Genomic DNA, 20,472 nt, shown 5'->3' on the forward strand with positions numbered 1-20,472 from the left:
CGGTACCTTTCATTACAGCAGCCTGATAGTTTGGAAGCACTAATGTGCTTCAGAAGAAGACTGATATCCCAGTTCTGACTGAGGAAGTTTGATATGCCACCCAAGCCATCTTACAGAACAGTAAGGCGGGAGAGATTCAAGCTGAAAGTTTTTTTAAAAAAGAAGTCCAAGTGATGGACTTCCACTAAGCACTCTTATTTCTTCTGACACATTGCAATGATTTTCTTTTCATCACTGCGCAAGGCATTGTGCAGACTGTATGAGCATAAAATACACATTTATGAAAGGACTAACTGATTAGCATGCTTCAGGGACATTAAATCTGCTAAAGTTTCTGTCCCAGGTATGTTTGAGAAAAATTTGTCAATTTTATTAAAGTTTTAAATTAACATTTTAATTTAACATTTTAAATTAAATGTTAAATTAATTAAATTTAATATTTTAAAGGAGATGATGTTTCTATGGAAAATAACTTCAAAAATTTTTTCCTACTTCAAAGCATATTTTTTAAAAAAATCCATATTGGGACTAATCTAAATCACGTAATGTGGTCGAATTTTAAAATCTGTGTTTTTCCGTTATTTAGAATTTTAACCAGAGCTGTGAAGATATTGGTGTTATGCTTTTGGATCTCCAAAATGATGAGCTAAATAAATATCTTTTCTTTACCAAGTAAAATAAATAAATAAGACTTTAAATGTCATCAGAATTTATTTATATTTTATTAACACCTGATTTTCATGTTATTCTCATGGCAACATCTTGAATCTCTCATTAATTTTTAAATATTATTTGTGCACTTTTTCCATCATGAATACTAACAGCTCTCATTCTTAGTGTCTAATTACCTAAGTAATTGTATATGCATCCTATTAATAAATCCAGATTGTGTGACATGTTTTCTGTCCCCTCCTTCCCATATTTTCTAAGCATTATTTATTTAGCTATTATTTATAGAACCTTATAAGAATTACTAAGGTAACTGAGTGTTTACCAACAAGGCATACCTGTAGTATTATGGAGAAACCAAGATGGATTTCCAATCCAAAATGATATTTTTTGTTAAAGATTTGTGTTTTAAAAAATGTTTCTTTCTGGGTGGTTGGTTAGTACCATCTAACAACCAATGAAACATTTTTTTTAACTTGTAAATTCCTAGAAAAAAATATGCTAACATAAAAAGAAAGAAACCAACCAAACTCTGGAACATTTAGTTCCTCTTTTAAGGATTTCATGTTAAATCTAGAACTAATGGATGATGCATTCTATATTGGACCCCTTATTCATGTTTGTATTTCATTGAATTGTCAAAAACTACATGCTTCTTCTTAAAACTCTATATCCAGAGGATTCAAGAAAAAAAAAGGAGTGCATTTAATATACTCTGGTATATGTGTCAATGAAAACATAAAATATAGTAAATGAAAGCAATTATTTAGAAGCCCTGTTTGTGTGTTACCTGATTAGATTTGTTTATAATCAGAGTAGGTTCATTATACTTTAGAATGGTTTGTCCTTATGTTTATTTACATATGATTGATTCATATTTTGGTAAAACAATGTTTTCCCAAAATCTCTAACTACTTGACTTTGACTAATTTGAATATCTCCAATGCCACTGGCTATTGGACAAATTAGAGCACAAACAAACTTCTAAATAAATCATCATGGAAATATGATGAATGGATATATTTAAATCTCACACTAAATTAATTACACTTCTCTGGTTCATTACATGTATACTAAATTTAGCACCATTTTACCTTTAATTTTCTTGAAATGTGAAAAGGAACCATTGACCTATGCCATCAACTTAAAAATGAGAGTGTATATAGTGTAGTATGAATGCTTTATTGTGTGAAGAAACGGTGACCATTTAGCTTCATATGAGACTGGTACTGTTTTATTTCATGAATTTAAAACTCATTTTAATGATAGTCATTTTAAATGCATTACCCAGAGTTAAATTAAAAAAAAAATCAAAAGTAGAAAATGATAAAGTAAAAGTATTGCTACAGTGCTCCTCTTTCTCCCAGAAAATGGAGATTCCTTCTCCCACAGGATCTCTCCTGCCAAGCCCCCTGGGAAAGGGGCCAGCGTGGGATTACTCTCCAACCTGCCAGACTGTCTGGCGATTGCTGCACACCATGGGCCAGGTGTGATCAGCAGATCCAAGATATGCCCGTCCCCCAGAATGACCCACAGCTGGCATGGGGTTGTATAAGTGGCCTCCAGCAGGAAAGGAGCATGTGTACTCCATTGCCAGTTGCAGCACAATCTACCACTCTTCCCTCTCTAAGTGGCAGACAGGTAGGCCTAGGTTTTTGGGATAGGAGAATTCCCCCATGTAGAGGCAACCTTGGAACAGTGGTTTATGGGGTATGTTCTGCATGATTTGGGAAAAGAAATGTTGATCACATAGGACTTTCAAATTGCCAATGTTTGATCCCTATTTAAGTGTTTGCTTATTGACATTGGCATTGGGGTGGGAAGAGGACTGAGTCAGAGGGGAGGGAACACCAACATGAGGTGCCTATTGGTGGGGTATCTGGCATGGTTTTGAGTTGGGTGCTTCATTTTTATTTACATTTTTTTTATTTTTAAAGACTCTTTAAAGTGTGGGAATACCAATAGTTGGGCAGAATGTTGATGACACTATCAATGCAATATAAATTGTCCTCCCTACATATGCGCATTTTTATAATGTCAATTCTAGGGAAAGTTAAATAGCCAAAACTTGATTCCTAAAATAGCAGGAGTGTAAAATGAGATTTGCTGAGAGTGGACTTTAAGCACAAAGATAGACATTTTTGAAAAGCATCAATTTTCTATAATTTTGAAGACTCAGATGATATGAATTCCTGTAAGAGAAGACTGGGTGATGGGATGTGGCATATATTAGTGGGATGGGTATATAAGAGATTAATGGGCAGAAAACATGTCTTAATGAGATATGAAAGAACACTGCATTTCCCATCCACATGTAATGGACTAGATTCTTATTCTGTGTCTTATATTCTTTCTACAATATAAGACAAGCTAAGAATGCATTTTCCTGACTAAAACAGTATGTTTCCTTTCTTTGTAAAATATTCTGATTAATTCCTAGAATAAGATGATATTTATATTAGTGATCAAAGCACTATTGTTTCTCTTACTGGAATTTACAATCTCAAATCAAATTATAATTTGATCATTATATGAAATATATTATATTATCTAAGTATAATATAATATATGAGAAACAGTTCTTTATAAATTCAGTGTCCAAGTTATTAATTATTTCTTCATTGCTAAATTTTTGAGGTCTCCAACATCTTGCAGCTGCTATTTGCATTTACTGCACTTTATTTAGATTTGAGAAGCACAGAATGCTGTGAAACATTTCTATTTTCCAAAATGAAAATAAAATAGTATTTTAGTAAAAATATTGCATTTAATAAAATGTATATTTTACATGAGCAAATACTTTATAGTGAGTGATAAATTTAATATTTTATAAGATACACTTAATAGATTTTCCCACCTATCTGTATAAGAAACGAAAATATTTCTTTTTCATGCTATATTAGAATAAGGAAATATTTCTAGCCTATATATTTAGAAATATACAGAAACTGCTTTTTTGGTGGGGGAGGAGTACCAGGGATTGAACTCAAGGGCACTTGACCACTGAGCCACATCCCCAGCCCTATTTTGTATTTTACTTAAAGACAGTGTCTCACTGAGTTGCTTAGCGACTTGCTAAATTGCTGAGACTGGCTTTGAACTCACAATCCTCCTGCCTCTACCTCCCAAGCCTCTGGGATTACAGGTGTGCGCCACCACACTCAGCCCAGAAATTGCTTTTATATTTGAGAATTACTGAACTACTAATATGGCCATGTTCATTCATTTCTGAAGTACCGCATGCAGTTGGAAAGTGAAAAAGCAAAGCAGTCCATAACAAAGCATAAATAAGTTTGTAGAACTTGAAAATGGAATAGAATTATAAAATATAGATTCATTTTTTAAAAAATTAGGAAGTAGTTACTTAGCCTCCATTTAAAAAATTATCTTGTTATTTAATTCAGTAAAATTCACTGTTTAGACTTATAGTATTTCTTATACAAGGTTATACAATTATATGCTGCACCTATTCTCATGAATATCTCTACATAGCACTGGTCAGCATAAAGAGTGCATTAGAAAAACCTGAGTTTGACTATAACCTTTGACAGGTTATTTATATTGTCCAAGCCCCAGCTTTCTTCCTATATAGTGGGAACAGCTACACTAATGAATTTTAAAATTTAAATGAGATAAAATTATTAATAATTCATTCTATAACTAATAAATAAGAATTTATTATTTAGGATATAAATAATTCAGAATTATACCTATAGAATTAATTATAAATACTATTTTGTATTATATCAATAATTAATTAGAAATTAAATATCCCTATAAAACATTTAGCCTAGTGACAGACACATGACAGATGCTGAATAAATGGTAACTGTTGCTACATGCAATATAAAAAAAAAGATTGAGACATTTACATTTATTATGGTTATATATGTAGTATCTAGATTACCAGAGGAATCATATTTTTAAAATACTTAGTAGTATCTGTTATTAGAAATAATGTTTAATCTCTGCAAAACTATACATTTCCAAGGAATTGCCATATTTATCTCATTTTAGCTCTAAGTTAATCCAAATATGTGGAAAAGCTATTATCATCCCCAATTCACATGATTTGAGAAACAAAATGATTAGCAGCTGATAGCTAGTTGGTATTAAATGTGTGGCTTAAGTTATGCCTCCTGACTCCAGGTCCAGTAAGTTCTGCTAGTAAACAGGCAAGAAATTTATTTTCTAGGAAAAACAAATCCAAGTTTTATGAGACTTCATCCATAACTTGAGAACAGGCTTCTTTAAGGAAAAAAAATTATTTAAAATGACCATGCAAATACATAAATAGGGCCACTTACAAAGTTTCAGAAGAGACGTCTAAGAGTGATTGGCCCCAGAGCTTAAGCTTCATTAACTTCATGGTAAATCTGTTTTTATATTCAAATATTTTCATGGAAATAAAATGTCCATCCATATTCAGGTGATCTGACCAAACTATCACATTAACTTGCTTATAAATTAACCAAAAATTATTAGCAGCATGGCCCTTAGTACAGAGTCATCTAATTGTGTCATGTGGGACATAGCATGTATAAAAACTAAATTACATTATTCAATGAACTATTTAATTCAATTAAGGAAGAACATCCCACATTTCTTTTACCTTTGATTCAATTTATGTGTAATTTTAGTGTTGAGAATTTTTTAAGTTGCATAGAATTTTAATTTAATGCCCTACTTTAGAATATTTTTCATTCATATACCACTGGTTATTAAAAATAAAAAGATATTCTTAATTGGCATGATAGTCATACCATTCTACAATTTACTTTTCTTTTAGAAAATGTAGTTTTTTGACTTTTAGCCCTTTGATGTCTAGTACTTTTAAACAAGTTCAACAATATAATTTAAAAATTAGATTTAATTCATAATTCGCATTCCTTATACTAATCCAAACAGCAGATCCATGAATGCATGCATCCCAATGCACTTTGTCTGGCATGAATATCATTGTTTTTGTGTTTTTTTAAGAATGCATTACAAATTAATTACCCCGGGGTGTATTAATATTATATTCTAACAACTTACGGTTTTTTTCTCTAAAGTTTAACTTTGTCTTGGGTTATTATGACTGTATTTCTATGTATTATTAATTTCATTCTTATTTATTTGGGAGTGTACAAGATTAAACTACACTTAAACACTCCAGCAAAATTAACTGATTTTTCATCTGCTTTCCTAATATGTATTGGACAAGTAATTTCATATTTTTAACATTGAAAGGCATGTCAGCAATCATCTAATGAATTCCAATCCCAGCATTTGATTAGGAAAATGAGCCACAAGGAAGACAAAATACTATGAAGAATAACACAGTTGGTGGATTCGCTAAAACTGCAGATGAGCAAAAGCGTTTGAATTCCTATTCATAATCCTCAGATCTGTGCCACCATCATAGCTCCTACATTCCATGAGTGACTTGGGTGAGGGGGCTCTCCCTCCTTCTCCTTTTCCTTCTATGTCCCATTCTGTCCTCTGCCTTCAGCTTCTCTTCCACCTTCTCTCCTCCCACCCCAACCCTCACATAGGCACTTTGCACAGACACATAACTCACCACGCTCACATAAACCATTTCATTTTGCAAAGTTGATTCTACTCAGATTCTAAAGGCATGATTGTTGAACAAGCCAGGCCAAGTAAATCTCCCTGGTATTTCTTCTCCACTCCCTCTTAATGAAAAATAGAAAACTTCCATTTATTCTATTTTTAAATACCTTATAATAAGTACTCTTATTGTAGGATATCTCTATGAAATAATTTATCATTAAGAATAGTCATTAATTTGTGTTCCTGAAGGTCAGGTTGATACCCAAAATGTCTTAAAATGGAAATAAATATACAGATAAATATAAGTCAGAATTCACATACTTACTTAAAATAATTTAGAAAATAGTCTTAAGTTTTTAATTTCTCTTCATTGTTAAGAAGCATGTTAAATTTTTTGTTGTTGTTAAAAACTAAACTGGAAAGCCAAAGCATGTTTTCCTTAAGGATTAACAAGAATTACTATCCTACCTTTTGATGTAACATGCTAATTATATATTTGGGCGAATGCATATTTGGGCAGAAGATATTGTCAGCTCCCCATTTTTGGACACACAACTCTACTTGTAAATCTTTTGGGGTCTCTTTCCACTGCCTGCATTGATACTCCAAAGATGTCACTTAATATAATTATTATTATTTATAGATAATTAATATAGAGAACAGTCTCTAAAGTATGATAGTAGCTGGTAATAACTTGATTAAATTTTTTTCAGAGATTACCAATCACTTAACTGCTATCCCAGTCATCTAGGTAGGTCTAAAGATAGGATATAATCCAAAAACTGTTTATCATCTAGAAGGGTAGGAAGGAGTGGGGAAGTCCCGTGAGATTGAATGTGAGAAGAATGCTATATGTTCTATGCTGGAGCATTTTCTCAAGCAGCTCAACACTCACTGTATTGCATTTGGTTGTACTAGTGCACATAAAATGGAGTAGCTTTGTGAGCATGCTTGCTGAAATTATTTTTTGTTAAATTTCTTTTTATAAACTTCTAGGTTGAAATAAACCTAAAACGATATCCAACTCCTTACCCAGAGGATTTAAAGAATATGGTAAAATCTGTTCAAAATCTGGTGGGTAAGCCAAGCCATGGAGTACGTGTTGAGAATTCAAATCCAACTGCTAACACGGAGCAAACTGTGAAAGAAAAATTTGAACACAAGTGGCCGGTAGCCCCAAAGGAGATTACAGTGGAGGTATTTGAAGGTTATTGGTAATTGCCAGTGTGGTTTGGAATTTTTTGAATTCTAAGTAATTTGGTTTCTTTTTTAAACTGAATAGATCTGCCTTGATAAGTGCAATAAGCGCATTTTTTTCCAAAAATACAATGTTTATTCTTTTAAATTATGAGGGTTGCAATTAATAAATCACAGATAAATGATGCCCTCATGCCCTAAAATCATGACTACAACTCCAAAAGTTCCAATACACAGAACGAACAGTTTGCCACCCAGTATGGCCTAGCCAAGGAATGCATTATGTCATTGATGTTATTTTGGCTACCCCAAACTTATATAGTCATTAGGACAAACTAACTGAAGATTTTTCATTCAGTAAATCTTATAAAAATTCCTAATACATTTTAGAGCAAATATTTTAAAATATTTTTGGTTTGGGTTACAACCTTTTCAGAAAACATTACTATTAACAACAAAAAGGAGAGATAAGTGAAACCTAGGCTTATGAAATCTGGCCATGTGAAGCTTAATTCCTGTATTTTAGAATGAGTTGGAAATTCATCCTTATTGATCTTTGTGGTCTGAAAAGAATTCAACTACATTTATACCACCTCTACTATCTCATCAACTCTTCAGCTAATTTAGTTATCATCTTTTTATCTTCATTAGACACATAATTAGAATGATAAGTCTGGAAATTCATATTCTCAAAAATCTAGATTGATGAAACTCTTTTACAAATCTGCATTTCAAAGCATCAATTTATTGCATTTATTAAACACCAACTGCATATGTAGCACTGTGCTAATCACTGAGAGAAAAAAAAGAAATGTAAAATGTGCCCATAGTTCCCAAATAATTAAGTCCAGCTAGATAAACTTAACACACATAAATGATAAGAGAACATATTATATAAAGTATGATCACATGATTGGTTGTATGGTGGAGAATATAATGCTCTAAGTTAGGGCTGAATGCATATTAAAGATTGGATTTTACAGTGAAAAAGAGAGGTAAAAAAAAGATATTGAGCAAAAATAACCATAATATGCACACCTGACAGCAGAGGTGACAGTCTGCCTTCGAAGAGGGGAATATAGCTGGAAATCTAAAGAAGAAAATGTCTTAAGTATTTGTTTGCATTGCTTTTTTCTTATAAGTATCATTGTATTTTCTTTTTTCCAAAATATTACACGTTATAGCAAAGCAAGAGACTTTTCTTTCATCTCTAAGATATTACAACAATATACAAAGTGAAGAAGTCAATATTTAGCAAGTGCACACTAAATATGCACATATACGTTATGTATTTAAATTTTATGTAGTCACAGCCTAATATCAAAGTAACTATGTAGTCATGAAACCTGTAAACTGAGTAAATTTACAACAACAATAAGAAGCTCCTAAAATTGCTTGATTTGGGATTAATGTGATACAGAGAAGAGATGGCTTTGGTCATGAACTTAATAATAATCCCACAGAGTAGTAGAGATAATAAATCTTAAAATTGTTCCACAGCACTACAAGGTAAACAATTCTAAAAAATTAAATGTTTGCTTTACAAACTCGCTTCCATTCCTGTATTCTCAATCTTTATCTCAGCTGGCACCATTTTCTATGAGTTCTTTGAAGTTAGAAATTTGAGAAGAGTCCTGATTTCTTTTTCCTTCTTTCTCTCCACTCCTTGTCCCAAATAATTTGCCAAAGCCTGTACATTTCACCTGAATAGATCGCTTTAAGTCCTCACCTCTGTTCTGCAGTCTGATAATTTATAACCTATTTACAAAACCGTCAGTTTCTTAGATTACCTTGTTCCCACCTCCTTGTTGCCTTGCCAGTGGTCTTTCAAAAGAAAAAAGAATAAAGAGTAGAGGTAGGCAGAACCAGAAGCAAACACAGAAAGAAATAGACAAGGTATATTGATAACAAATGCAGTTGAGTGGAGGAACAAATAAATCAATATTTTTTCCTCTTTTTTTATTTGGCAACTCTATGCCAAGAGTTTTAACATGTGTTATGCTAGACAAAGAGCCAGGAGAGCCTAAAGAATAAGGAGAGCAGGTAGACATATAGGTTCCCTGTCCTCCCATTTATTCTTTACAAAATGCCTCTGGAGATTGCATTTAGATTCTCCCCAGCTCTTTATATGGCTAGCCCTCCTCTACTTTCAAGTTTCAGCTTAAAGTTCCCCTGAACAGGAAGCCTTCCCTGATAACCCTGGTCAGTTAGACTCTCTGATTTTTCTCTATCACATTACCCTATTTATTTGCATTAAACAGAATGAAATGTTTATGATTATTTTGCTTATTGAATTCAGACTGAATTTCATGAGGACAGGGACCATGTCTGTCTTGTGCATCACTATACAGAAGATCCTTGACTTGTGATGGTTCAACTTAGGATCTTTCAACTGTATGATGGTACAAAAGCAATATGCATTCAGCAGAAACCACACTTTGAATTTTTACTTTTCATTTTTACCTGTGCTAGCATTATGTGCTATGATATTCTCTTGTAACACTGAGAAGCAGCAGCAAGACACAGCTTTCAGTCAGCCACAAGATTGTAAGTGTAAAAACTTACACTCTACAGGGTACTGTGTTGTTAAGCTATGATGTTTGGCAGGTCAGTTTTAAATGGACTGTGACTTAATGATATTTTCTACTTATTGGGATACAAACCCAGCATTAGTTGAGGAGTATCTAAATTTCCAGTATCTAGCACAGTAGTGCCTAGTACAGTATAGGAGCACAATAAATTAATGATTGGTATAGTCATATACTATCACAAATTTGTTAACATGTCTGTCTGTCCAACCACTTTGAGTTAGTTACTAATGTCAAAGACAGTTTCTGATGTTTTTCCTGAATTATTTATTTGTTGATTGTTGGCTGCCTTACCTATTCATGCTTTATCACCTGTGTGTTAAGTACACTGTTGGTATATGAATGCCCATAGCATTTCAGTAATCTTGTTACAGAAACCCTAAACCAAAAAAAAACATAATGGCTGGGGTTGTGGCTTAGTGGTGGAGTGCTTGCCTAGCATGTGGGAGGCACTGGGTTCGATCCTCAGCCAAAAATAAATAAATAAACACATAATGGTTCCACTTAAGTAGTTATACAACTTAATGGATACTTATGCCTTCCTTAGTAGTGGAAAATTGAAAAATAATGTACATAAACTGAGTAAAAAGATATTTTTATCTCACTCTTAGGTAAGCAAAACCAAAATATTATTGAAATGCATGCACCCTTTAGACATTACCTACTTTCTCAAACATGGGAAATATAGTGGACACCATGACTAATTTCTGTTTCACAATGATTTGCAAGCGGCACTTACATTTTGATCACTGCACCCATCCAAAATCCATCTTCACAAGGACTGTCATCAAAGAGACTGTGCAATCTCATGTTGAAACTGAGAGCTGCTTAAGCTGGCAGTTTGCACTGTGTGACTGATGTCAAATATTGCTTTGTTTCCCTCAGACATCTAATATAATCCACGATATCCCAGTTAATTAGCAGTGGCACCCTTGGATGCCTCAGAACACAATTTGGGTACCAAAGAGTAGGGACTTTTAAGTCTAGCAGACATCAATTGAAATCCTGGCTTGACCTTGCTACTGATTATATGACCTTGACAAGTCAAATCATTAAAACCTTCCTGAGCCTTGGTTTCTTCATCTTTAAAAATACAAATAATAAAATCACCCTTTTAGAGATTTTGCAGAGATGAAATCAGATGATACTATGCATTTATACACAACTCCAAGCATAGTTCTTGACACAGAGAAAGGCTACAGTAAATGATAATTCCCATTCCTCAAGAGAATAATGTGCCAATCCTTGCCCCATATGTTGTTAATCCTCTGCAGGTCCCTACCTGACACCTGTTCACCAAGTCTACCACAATCAAATATGTTCTGAAATTTTCCCTTTATTAGGACACACAGTCCAATTTCCTTCTATAGAGCAACCTTATCTTTCTCCCAAAAGTAGAAAATAGTCAGCTACCCTTGAAATTTTTCTTAAATTGTGTTTATTAATACTATACCTGGACTCTCAAAAGCTCAGAAAGGAACTTTTTTCCCTTTGATATCTGCCTTCAACCATTTTCTGTATGGCAGTAATAGACAAAATTTGAACAGTGGATAGGCAGTGCAATAAAAAAATGAAATTTTACCTTTTCATTCCTCTCCATTTCTATCTCCTCACCAGAAGGAAATATGGTTCAATGTCCTTATAATGAAAATCCTGATAAATCTGACTGCTTACCAATAACTTCCAAGTAGCCCCAAAACATCATTCAGCTTCTCCAAAAAGCACTTGATTTCCCTAGCCTCTGTAAAAGAATTTCAAGAGGCAAATGCAAAGACTCATTCCCTTTATTGGACAGTTAACTTTGGTCTCTAAAACCCATTTGATAAATGAGCTTTTCTTAGGATAGACAATATGGTGAACACAATATCCTATAGAACACCATGAAGTTGGACAGATCCAGCTCAAATCCTGGCTCTATCACTTCTTAATGTTGCAACTTGGAATTATAACTCTACCTTTCTGTGCCTCCATTTGCTTTTCTGTAAAACAAAGATAATGATAAATATTTTTAAATAACACATAATTAAAAACAAGGTTGTCTTTTAAATAAATTGAGAGACAAATTTTATACTTATATAATTATATCTATAATACAAATACACAGTTGCAGATATATAATCTATGCTCCATCACTAATGGAACATCACTATCATCATCATCATCATCATCATCATCACCCCCACCACCACCACACCCACTTTGCTCATACAAATAAGAACATTTTCCTGGATTAGCAGCATTTATCAATCTTGCTTCAGCAGTTTCATCCTCTCACATGGAGAGTCAGAAAACTCTAAAGAAGAGATGCAAGTTCACCACTAGTTGATAATCATACTATTTTCCTGGCCACTAAGGCTCTTCTTGCTTCACAACAGACATTCTTGAGCAGGGTCAGAAAAATATACCTGAGTCAGACCATACCTACCATGCAGAATTCTGGTCATGATTTTGGGATACAAGTTTGAAAGTTTATCTATACAAACAAGATGAGTTGAGTATTGAATGTATAGGACATAAGAATGAGAAAGTTAAACCCTTAGTTATGCTAATGTTCTGTGCTTGTACAACTATTTGGTATGCTTTTTGTGTCTTTATTTTATTTATTTACATATTTTTGATTGAAACAAAATTCCTATGCTTGTATTAGGTATTATAAAAATATTTACTTTTTAAGTCATTATTTCACTCAAATAAGTTATCTTTACATTCATAATCTTGTTATTTCTAGATAGAAATTAGCACCAGTTCCTAATATCTAGTACCTTCATATTACTGATGAATTGAATAAGGCCCAGAGAAGTACACTAACTTGCCCTAGATAACGTGATTAATAAATGGTAAAATAGGAATAAGATGGAAATATGACACCTTGTACCTGAAATTTTTTGACAAATCAACATATTTTATGCCTTTCATGGTGCTGTTTCTCAGGCTTATACCTTCTTCTTATAAATTGTTCTGTAGGTATATAAAGGTGTTTATTCTTTATTGTGACACCTTTAAACTTTATCAAAAAGACTGGACTGACTCTAGGAAATGTTAGTTGTTTTGTTTACATGTCAGTAAAATCCCTGTAATAGGGTACTTCCCTCTGTGGTTTAATTAGTCTAATAAAAGCAGAGTATAAAAGAAAAAAAAGATTTTATGCTGATTTTATGAGATTATTTTCAAAATCCATAAAAATGTAGGTTTTTCTCTTAAGCCCCAGTATTTTCATCAACCCCACTTTATTTCCTGTCTCTCTTCTAATTTGACTCTTCTTTTTAAGTCCTTAATGTTCCCACCCGCGGGGAGGTAACACACTATAGGGGAAGATCTCTGGCCTGGAAGCCAGAGGAATCATGCTCCAATGCTGGATCTTTGTCTATTGTATATGTAGGCCTGAGTTTGTTCTCAGAATCTGCCGCAAGACAATGAAAGGGTAACTAAATGGTCTTTCTGTCTTCTATTGCAATATTCCTTTTTAAAAATCAACACGTTAGATATACCCTGTTTTTTTACAGGCAAATATTCTCATACAAACAAACAAACAAAATTTAAATGACAGAACTTAAGCATTAGTTAAAGAAATGGATTTGTATTGCTGCAAAACCCAAAGACCTAAGCCTGTCTTTGTGGAGTCCTTGGCAATAGATGAAAGTCATAATAAGAGTCTCTGGCTGTTCATTAAAACAACCAATTATTTATTGGACAGATTTTTTTTAATTTCTAATATTTTTGTCCTCAAATATATTCTTTCTCTGATGAAATAAAATGTTTCTAAGGTTGTCAATGTTCCAAAATAATAAGATATTAAGAATATGAAACAACTGAAAAATTTTGAACTTGAATTAACATTAATTTTAGGCAAAGGATACATAAAGATAGCTGCCATGCATAGATATTTATTGGTACTTACTTATGGTATTTTCACATCTAGAAGAAAGTAAGCATTTGTCATTTTGCCTTGCCTAATGCTTCCACTATCTGGTTAAGTGGGAATAAAAATTTCAATTACTGGCTGGGGTTGTGGCTCAGTGGTAGAGCGCTTGCCTCACATGTGTGAAGCACTCAGTTCAATCCACAGCACCACATAAAAATAAATAAATTAAATAAAGGTATTGTGTCCATCTTTCCATCTACATCTAAAAAAAAAATTTTAAAGTCTGAATTACTGAAGTTTAAAATTCGTGGGTTTTTTTACGTGTTCATTTTTCGTTACAAAATTATGTTCTTGTCCATTGAACTGCATTACACTCAATTAATGGATATAGAATGAAGAGTTAGCAGGCCACATTGGTCATTAGAAAACTTAGAAAGAAGGCATAGCAGGACAAGAGCAGTGGAGGAGATACTCACCCAAGAAACAGCAGCAATTAAGAGGGAGAGTGGCAGAAAAAGCAGGTTAGGACCCTAGGGCACATTCATATGGCAAGGGATGACCAAAAAAAAAAAATCCTGTTGGTCAATGATATCCTTTTCCATTAGAACTCTTAGAGCATTCATCTGTTAGATGTCTTACATGTGTATATATCATATATATGTAGAGATCTTACTACTCATGTAGACCTTAAAATTCAGTACTGTGTTAAAATGAGTTGTATCTCATCTCCCCAGGTAGATTGCAAACTCTCAGAGGGCCACATTTTGTCTTTCTTTGGAAACTCTACAGTTCTTTGCACAGTGCCAGCCATAAAAACAGCAGTCAAACTTATGCCTGATGAATAAAAGAGTGCTCAACTCAGAGATACATAATGGTTCATTTTTTCCCAATGCCCCATAGTCAATTAAATTCTAGAGTCACATTTTTTTTTATCTGAGCCAAATAAAGCTATTGCCATCTTGGTTAACCATTGTTTAAATGTTTACTTTCCTTGTCCTGTATTATTATATCTCTCAGGATTCTTTTGTTCATCCAGCTAATGAAATGAGGATTGGGGAACTTCACCCTTCATTAGCTGAGACCCCTCTGTACCCACCCAAACTTGTTCTGCTAGGGAAGGACAAAAAAGGTAACATCATGAAGCTGATGTGGAAATTATGCTACAAATGCATGTGCATGATGAATCACCAGTTGTACATTATGATATGTCATAGTCTATTAAAATTATTTTATAAATACATGTTCTAACATTAATCAGTATAGAATTTGTTTTTCCTACTTACTTTTCTGTTTTTGTATTTGTCAATGTTCGTAGCATTATAACATGTTTCCCTTTAAATTTCAGAATCAACTGATGAGTCTGAAGTTGACAAAACTCACTGTCTGAATAACAGTGTTTCCTCAGGCACTTACTCAGACTACTCGCCTTCCCAGGCTTCCTCAGGATCCTCTAACACCCGGGTTAAAGTGGGGTCCTTGCAGACAACAGCTAAAGATGCAGTTCATAATTCTTTGTGGGGTAACAGGTGTGTTTAGAATTCCCACTTTTCTGTTCCCAATCGCTTATTTCCAGCAACTTTTTTTTTATGGAATCTTCATAATTTTGGGATTGTATTCAACACATGAGTGGTATAGAAGACAGAATGGGCAGGTAAGCAAATGTAGTTCACCTGGGACTTCCAAGAGCAAATGAATCCATCTGACAGGGTGAGACAGCTGATTAAGTGGGTGATGGTAGGAGATTAACATGATGACATGGTAGAACTAGAAAACTTAAAAGTCAAAAATTGTGTTTGGCCAACACATGTTTATGAAGCATGTGGACAATTCACCATCCAAAATGATGTTATGAGCTAAAATAAGATGCAATGTGAAGCACTATGTGCCTGGCACAAAGTAAATATTTCATCAGTTTCCATCGTTGACATCATCATCACCGTCACCATCATCATTTATCATCACCTGAAGTTAGGATGCGTGTAAAAGTACTTATGCTCTGCAGAATGACTCCCACTCTTTATTACTCCCATTTTACAGATGAAAGAAACAAAAGCCACACTGCATAATAAAATGACTCAGTGAAGTAGCATTTGTCTTCTAATTGCTCAGTTTTATAATTTATGGCTACAGTTTTATACTAAAAGTAACAAAAGTTGTCATATGATCTAGGTAGTCAAAACCTTTACTCCTATTTTACTGCTAATGTGCTCCCTCTTGGCAATGCCTTCTTTAGTAATTCATCAATGATTATTTCTCTTCATCAATGACCATGATTAAAAAATCTTAACTCTAAGTTTTTATGTGAGCTTATATTAATCAAAGTAGTTTTAGAACATGCTTTCTAAATGCACATTTTTTTCCAGTTAAGAGAAACCCACAAAAGTTTTTCCTTTATGAATAAAATATGCATTATTTAGCCGAGCCCAGCAACAGCAAGGTGCTAAGCAACTCAGTGAGACTCTAAATAAAATACAAAATAGGGCAGGGGATGTGGCTCAGTGTTCAAGTAGTCAAGTGCCCCTGAGATCAATCCCCAGTAAAATATTGATTTTATATATATAATTTGATATTATTGGTGTGCAAATGGTTTTAAATAAAGCCAGAAAGAGGAACATATACTAAAGATATACTAGAGACACTCACTGTTATAAATTTGCCAGTGACACAAAGTCATTCTTCACATTCTAAAAAAAGATACCTGAATGTGCTTGATATTTCAACAATAGTATTAGCATCTTCAAGACCTGGTCTTATTTGAAGACATTTTGAATCCATCAGTTATATCAAGAATTGTTAAGAAAAGTATTCTCAGCCAATATATTGGAAATGGACTGAATCAGAATCTCCAGGAATAAATACTAGGAATCAGATGATTGTATTTACCAATCAGGTTTGAGGGCCTTCACTGGAGACTTACATGTCATCCATTCATTCCTTCAACAAATACATGTTTAACACCTACTATGTGCCAAGCCCTTTTCTTAGCCTGAAGAGAAAAAGATCTCTGCCCTCATGAATCTGCATTCTAGCAGAGGACACGAGATGATATACAATAAATTTCAAAGGTAAGTAAATTTTAAAATGTAGTGGAAGGTGATTATTACTAGAAAGAAGTGAAAGAAGAGGGTAAAGGAGTGGATTTCGGAGACACAAAGGACATGAAATAATACTGTCTTAATCCTAAGTCAGGTAGGGATGAATGATCAGCTCAACAGACATGGTGGCCCACTTTCAGTGCTTGTTCATCTTAACAGAAACCAACTCTTCCTCATTTTCATATGTCTTCTTCCCTTTGTGTTTACAGGATTGCACAATCTTTCCCACAGCCTCTGGATGCAAAGCCATTGCTCAGCCAGCGAGAGGCTGTTCCCCCAGGGAACCTACCACAGAGACCCGACCGCCTGCCAATGAGCGATGCTTTCACTGACAACTGGACTGACGGATCCCATTACGACAACACAGGGTTTGTTTCTGAGGAAACCGCAGCTGAGAATGCCAACAATAATCCTCTCTTGAGTTCGAAGTCTAGAAGCACATCTTCTCACGGACGCAGGCCTTTAATCAGGCAGGATAGGATTGTTGGTGTTCCCCTGGAACTTGAGCAGTCTACACACAGACACACGCCAGAAACAGAAGTGCCTCCTACCAATCCTTGGCAGAATTGGACCAGAACCCCTAGTCCGTTTGAAGACAGGACCGCTTTTCCTTCCAAATTAGAGACAACCCCCACTACCAGCCCTTTGCCTGAAAGGAAAGACCATCTGAAAGAATCTACTGAAATACCCAGTCCTTTTTCTCCAGGAGTACCATGGGAGTATCATGATTCCAACCCCAACAGGAGTCTTGGTAATGTCTTTTCTCAAATCCACTGCCGCCCAGATTCTTCTAAAGGTGTTATTTCAATTAGCAAAAGCACAGAGAGGCTTTCCCCACTAATGAAAGATATAAAGTCCAATAAATTCAAAAAGTCACAGAGTATCGATGAGATTGACATTGGCACATACAAGGTTTATAACATACCATTAGAAAACTATGCTTCTGGAAGTGATCACTTAGGAAGCCACGAACGACCAGATAAACTGTTGGGACCAGAGCATGGCATGTCCAGTATGTCTCGAAGCCAGTCGGTCCCAATGCTGGATGACGAGATGCTCACTTATGGTAGCAGTAAAGGGCCACAACAGCAGAAAGCTTCTATGACAAAAAAAGTCTACCAGTTTGACCAAAGCTTCAATCCTCAAGGAGCAGTGGAAGTTAAAGCGGACAAGAGGATACCGCCCCCTTTTCAACACAATTCAGAGTATGTGCAACCGTCCAGCAAAAACATGGCCAAGGATTTGGTTAGTCCTAGAGCTTACAGAGGATACCCACCAATGGAGCAAATGTTCTCGTTTTCTCAGCCATCTGTTAATGAGGATGCTGTGGTGAATGCCCAGTTTGCAAGCCAAGGAGCCAGGGCAGGCTTCTTGAGGAGAGCTGACTCCCTGGCAAGCTCCACAGAAATGGCCATGTTTAGAAGGGTCAGTGAACCTCACGAGCTGCCACCAAGTGATAGGTATGGCAGACCTCCATACAGGGGAGGGCTAGATCGCCAAAGCAGCGTGACAGTGACTGAGTCCCAGTTCCTGAAGAGGAATGGCAGGTATGAAGACGAACATCCTTCATATCAAGAAGTGAAAGCTCAGGCGGGAAGTTTTCCAGTTAAAAACCTAACCCAGAGGAGGCCCTTGTCTGCGAGAAGCTACAGTACAGAGAGTTACGGTGCCTCCCAAACCAGGCCAGTTTCAGCTAGGCCAACTATGGCAGCTCTTTTGGAAAAAATACCGTCTGACTATAACTTGGGTAACTATGGTGACAAGCCATCAGATAACAGTGATATAAAGACGAGGCCCACCCCTGTGAAGGGAGAGGAGAGCTGTGGTAAAATGCCTGCAGACTGGAGACAACAGCTGCTTAGACATATAGAAGCTAGAAGGTTAGACAGGGTATGTTTGGCATTTCTCTGTAAGAATATCCCCCCTGCCTTTAGTTTTACTTTTTTTTTTCTTTTTTCTTTTTGGCATTTCTAAGCACATGTAGTGAAGCATGAAATACATGAATGGAGAGATGATCAGCATTTATTTGTCTTTCTATTGTGGGGGGAAATGATCCTAATAGTTTTTCATGGGTATTGCTTAATGCTTTCTGAGAGTCCATAACCTGCAAGTGAATTATTTATCAAATCTAGCCTAACTATTGTTAGTAAGAAAGAATTTGACTCTATCATATGGGATGGTGTTTCCAATTGTTTTCTAGCCATTAAGGCAAGGCAAAAAATGCCTCTCCTAGGACACAAAACTGCTCTCTGGTGACCTAAAGAGTATGGTTTTTATTGAATCTATAAAAAGTGAGTATTTCACCCTTTTCTTCATGGACTCACTTATGTTAATCTCGGGCAATCTGTTTATAAAATTTGCACATAGTTACTGCTATGGGACTACTAAACTTATTACTTCTAATGAGCAATAATCTTCCCAGCAAGAAAAAGAAAAAGAAAATAAGCAGAGGTTAAATGCCCTCCTACACACTATTTTATTTAATAAAAACCCTGCCATTTAGAATATTGGTTTTTATACAGAAGAAAATATATAAATTCCAATTTTACTACAGACAACAAAAGCAGATGATGTCTTTATATAAAGACTATAGACATACAAATTAGGATGTATATTGCAAAAAAAGAAAGAAAATCAATGCTAACTCAGTTAAAAATTGAGTCAGAATAGTATGGAATGCACAGCCCAGTGATTGGGAGAGTTAAAAAAAAATTATAAAGCCTTTAATTGCTTTTTTGTTGTTGTTGCCTGTTCAAATCTAAGAGAAATCTGGTACTTCACTTTCTAAAACTATTATCAACCTACTGTCATCATTCAGTAGACCTCGTGGCTTTGGTGTAGAAGGCTTTGTGTGCTCTGCAGTGACACTAGAACATTGAGGATTTGTGTGTGTGTGAAATTGGGGCCTTTTGTTCTCATTTTCTAAGTTCAAATGTTCTATGTAAACTGGGGATCTGGGTAACAAGATGCTATTGGAATGTTTCACTTAGTAGTTTTATTATTTTATTTTGTGTCCTGCAAAAAACACAGGTCACTGCATTTATTATGTATTTCTTTAGTAATGAATTTTATGTTTTCAGGCTTATTCCTTTTAAATAATTATACTATTGTAGGTCGTGTCTACATGACAAGAAAACAATTTTTTTAGGGGAAAAGTGAACTAATAAATGTGGGCGTGGGTGTTAGTTTCTCAGTGTGGAAATTGGTTCTGCCTTGCAAAGTATTTCATCAGAATGTCTGTTTCAAATAGGTTGCTCAGTCCCATTGAAGGGAGCCTCATCAAAGCCGCATGACTGGCTGTCAGTGGGAGACACCTGGTCGGTTGTCACCATGCCTTACCTCAAGTTATGCCCTCCATGTAGACAGATAACTTGGAGGGCGAAAATATTTGGGGCCAAATAATACAGTACAGTTTGGGAACTCTGGCCTCGTGTAGACACGACCATACGTAACAGGGTAAGATGAACTAGTCAAGAAAGGTTATTAGAAGATTTGTGGAGCATAT

At 34.9% G+C, this 20,472-nt stretch overlaps 1 protein-coding gene across 2 annotated transcripts in view; it reads left to right on the forward strand.

Moving 5' to 3' along the window:
- Positions 1–20,472, forward strand: part of Lrrc7 (leucine rich repeat containing 7) — a 429,867-nt gene that overhangs the window by 334,099 nt on the left and 75,296 nt on the right. For both annotated transcript variants that reach the window (XM_027949501.3, XM_071618746.1), the window contains exons 16-20: positions 2,062–2,310; positions 7,222–7,422; positions 14,890–15,001; positions 15,218–15,398; positions 17,177–18,857. In XM_027949501.3, coding sequence (XP_027805302.2) covers positions 2,062–2,310; positions 7,222–7,422; positions 14,890–15,001; positions 15,218–15,398; positions 17,177–18,857 — 2,424 coding nt within the window. The remainder of the gene's footprint in view (positions 1–2,061; positions 2,311–7,221; positions 7,423–14,889; positions 15,002–15,217; positions 15,399–17,176; positions 18,858–20,472) is intronic.

This window comes from Marmota flaviventris, chromosome 10 (assembly GCF_047511675.1).
Source record: "Marmota flaviventris isolate mMarFla1 chromosome 10, mMarFla1.hap1, whole genome shotgun sequence".
In the NCBI taxonomy this organism is placed as follows: Eukaryota; Metazoa; Chordata; class Mammalia; order Rodentia; family Sciuridae; genus Marmota; species Marmota flaviventris.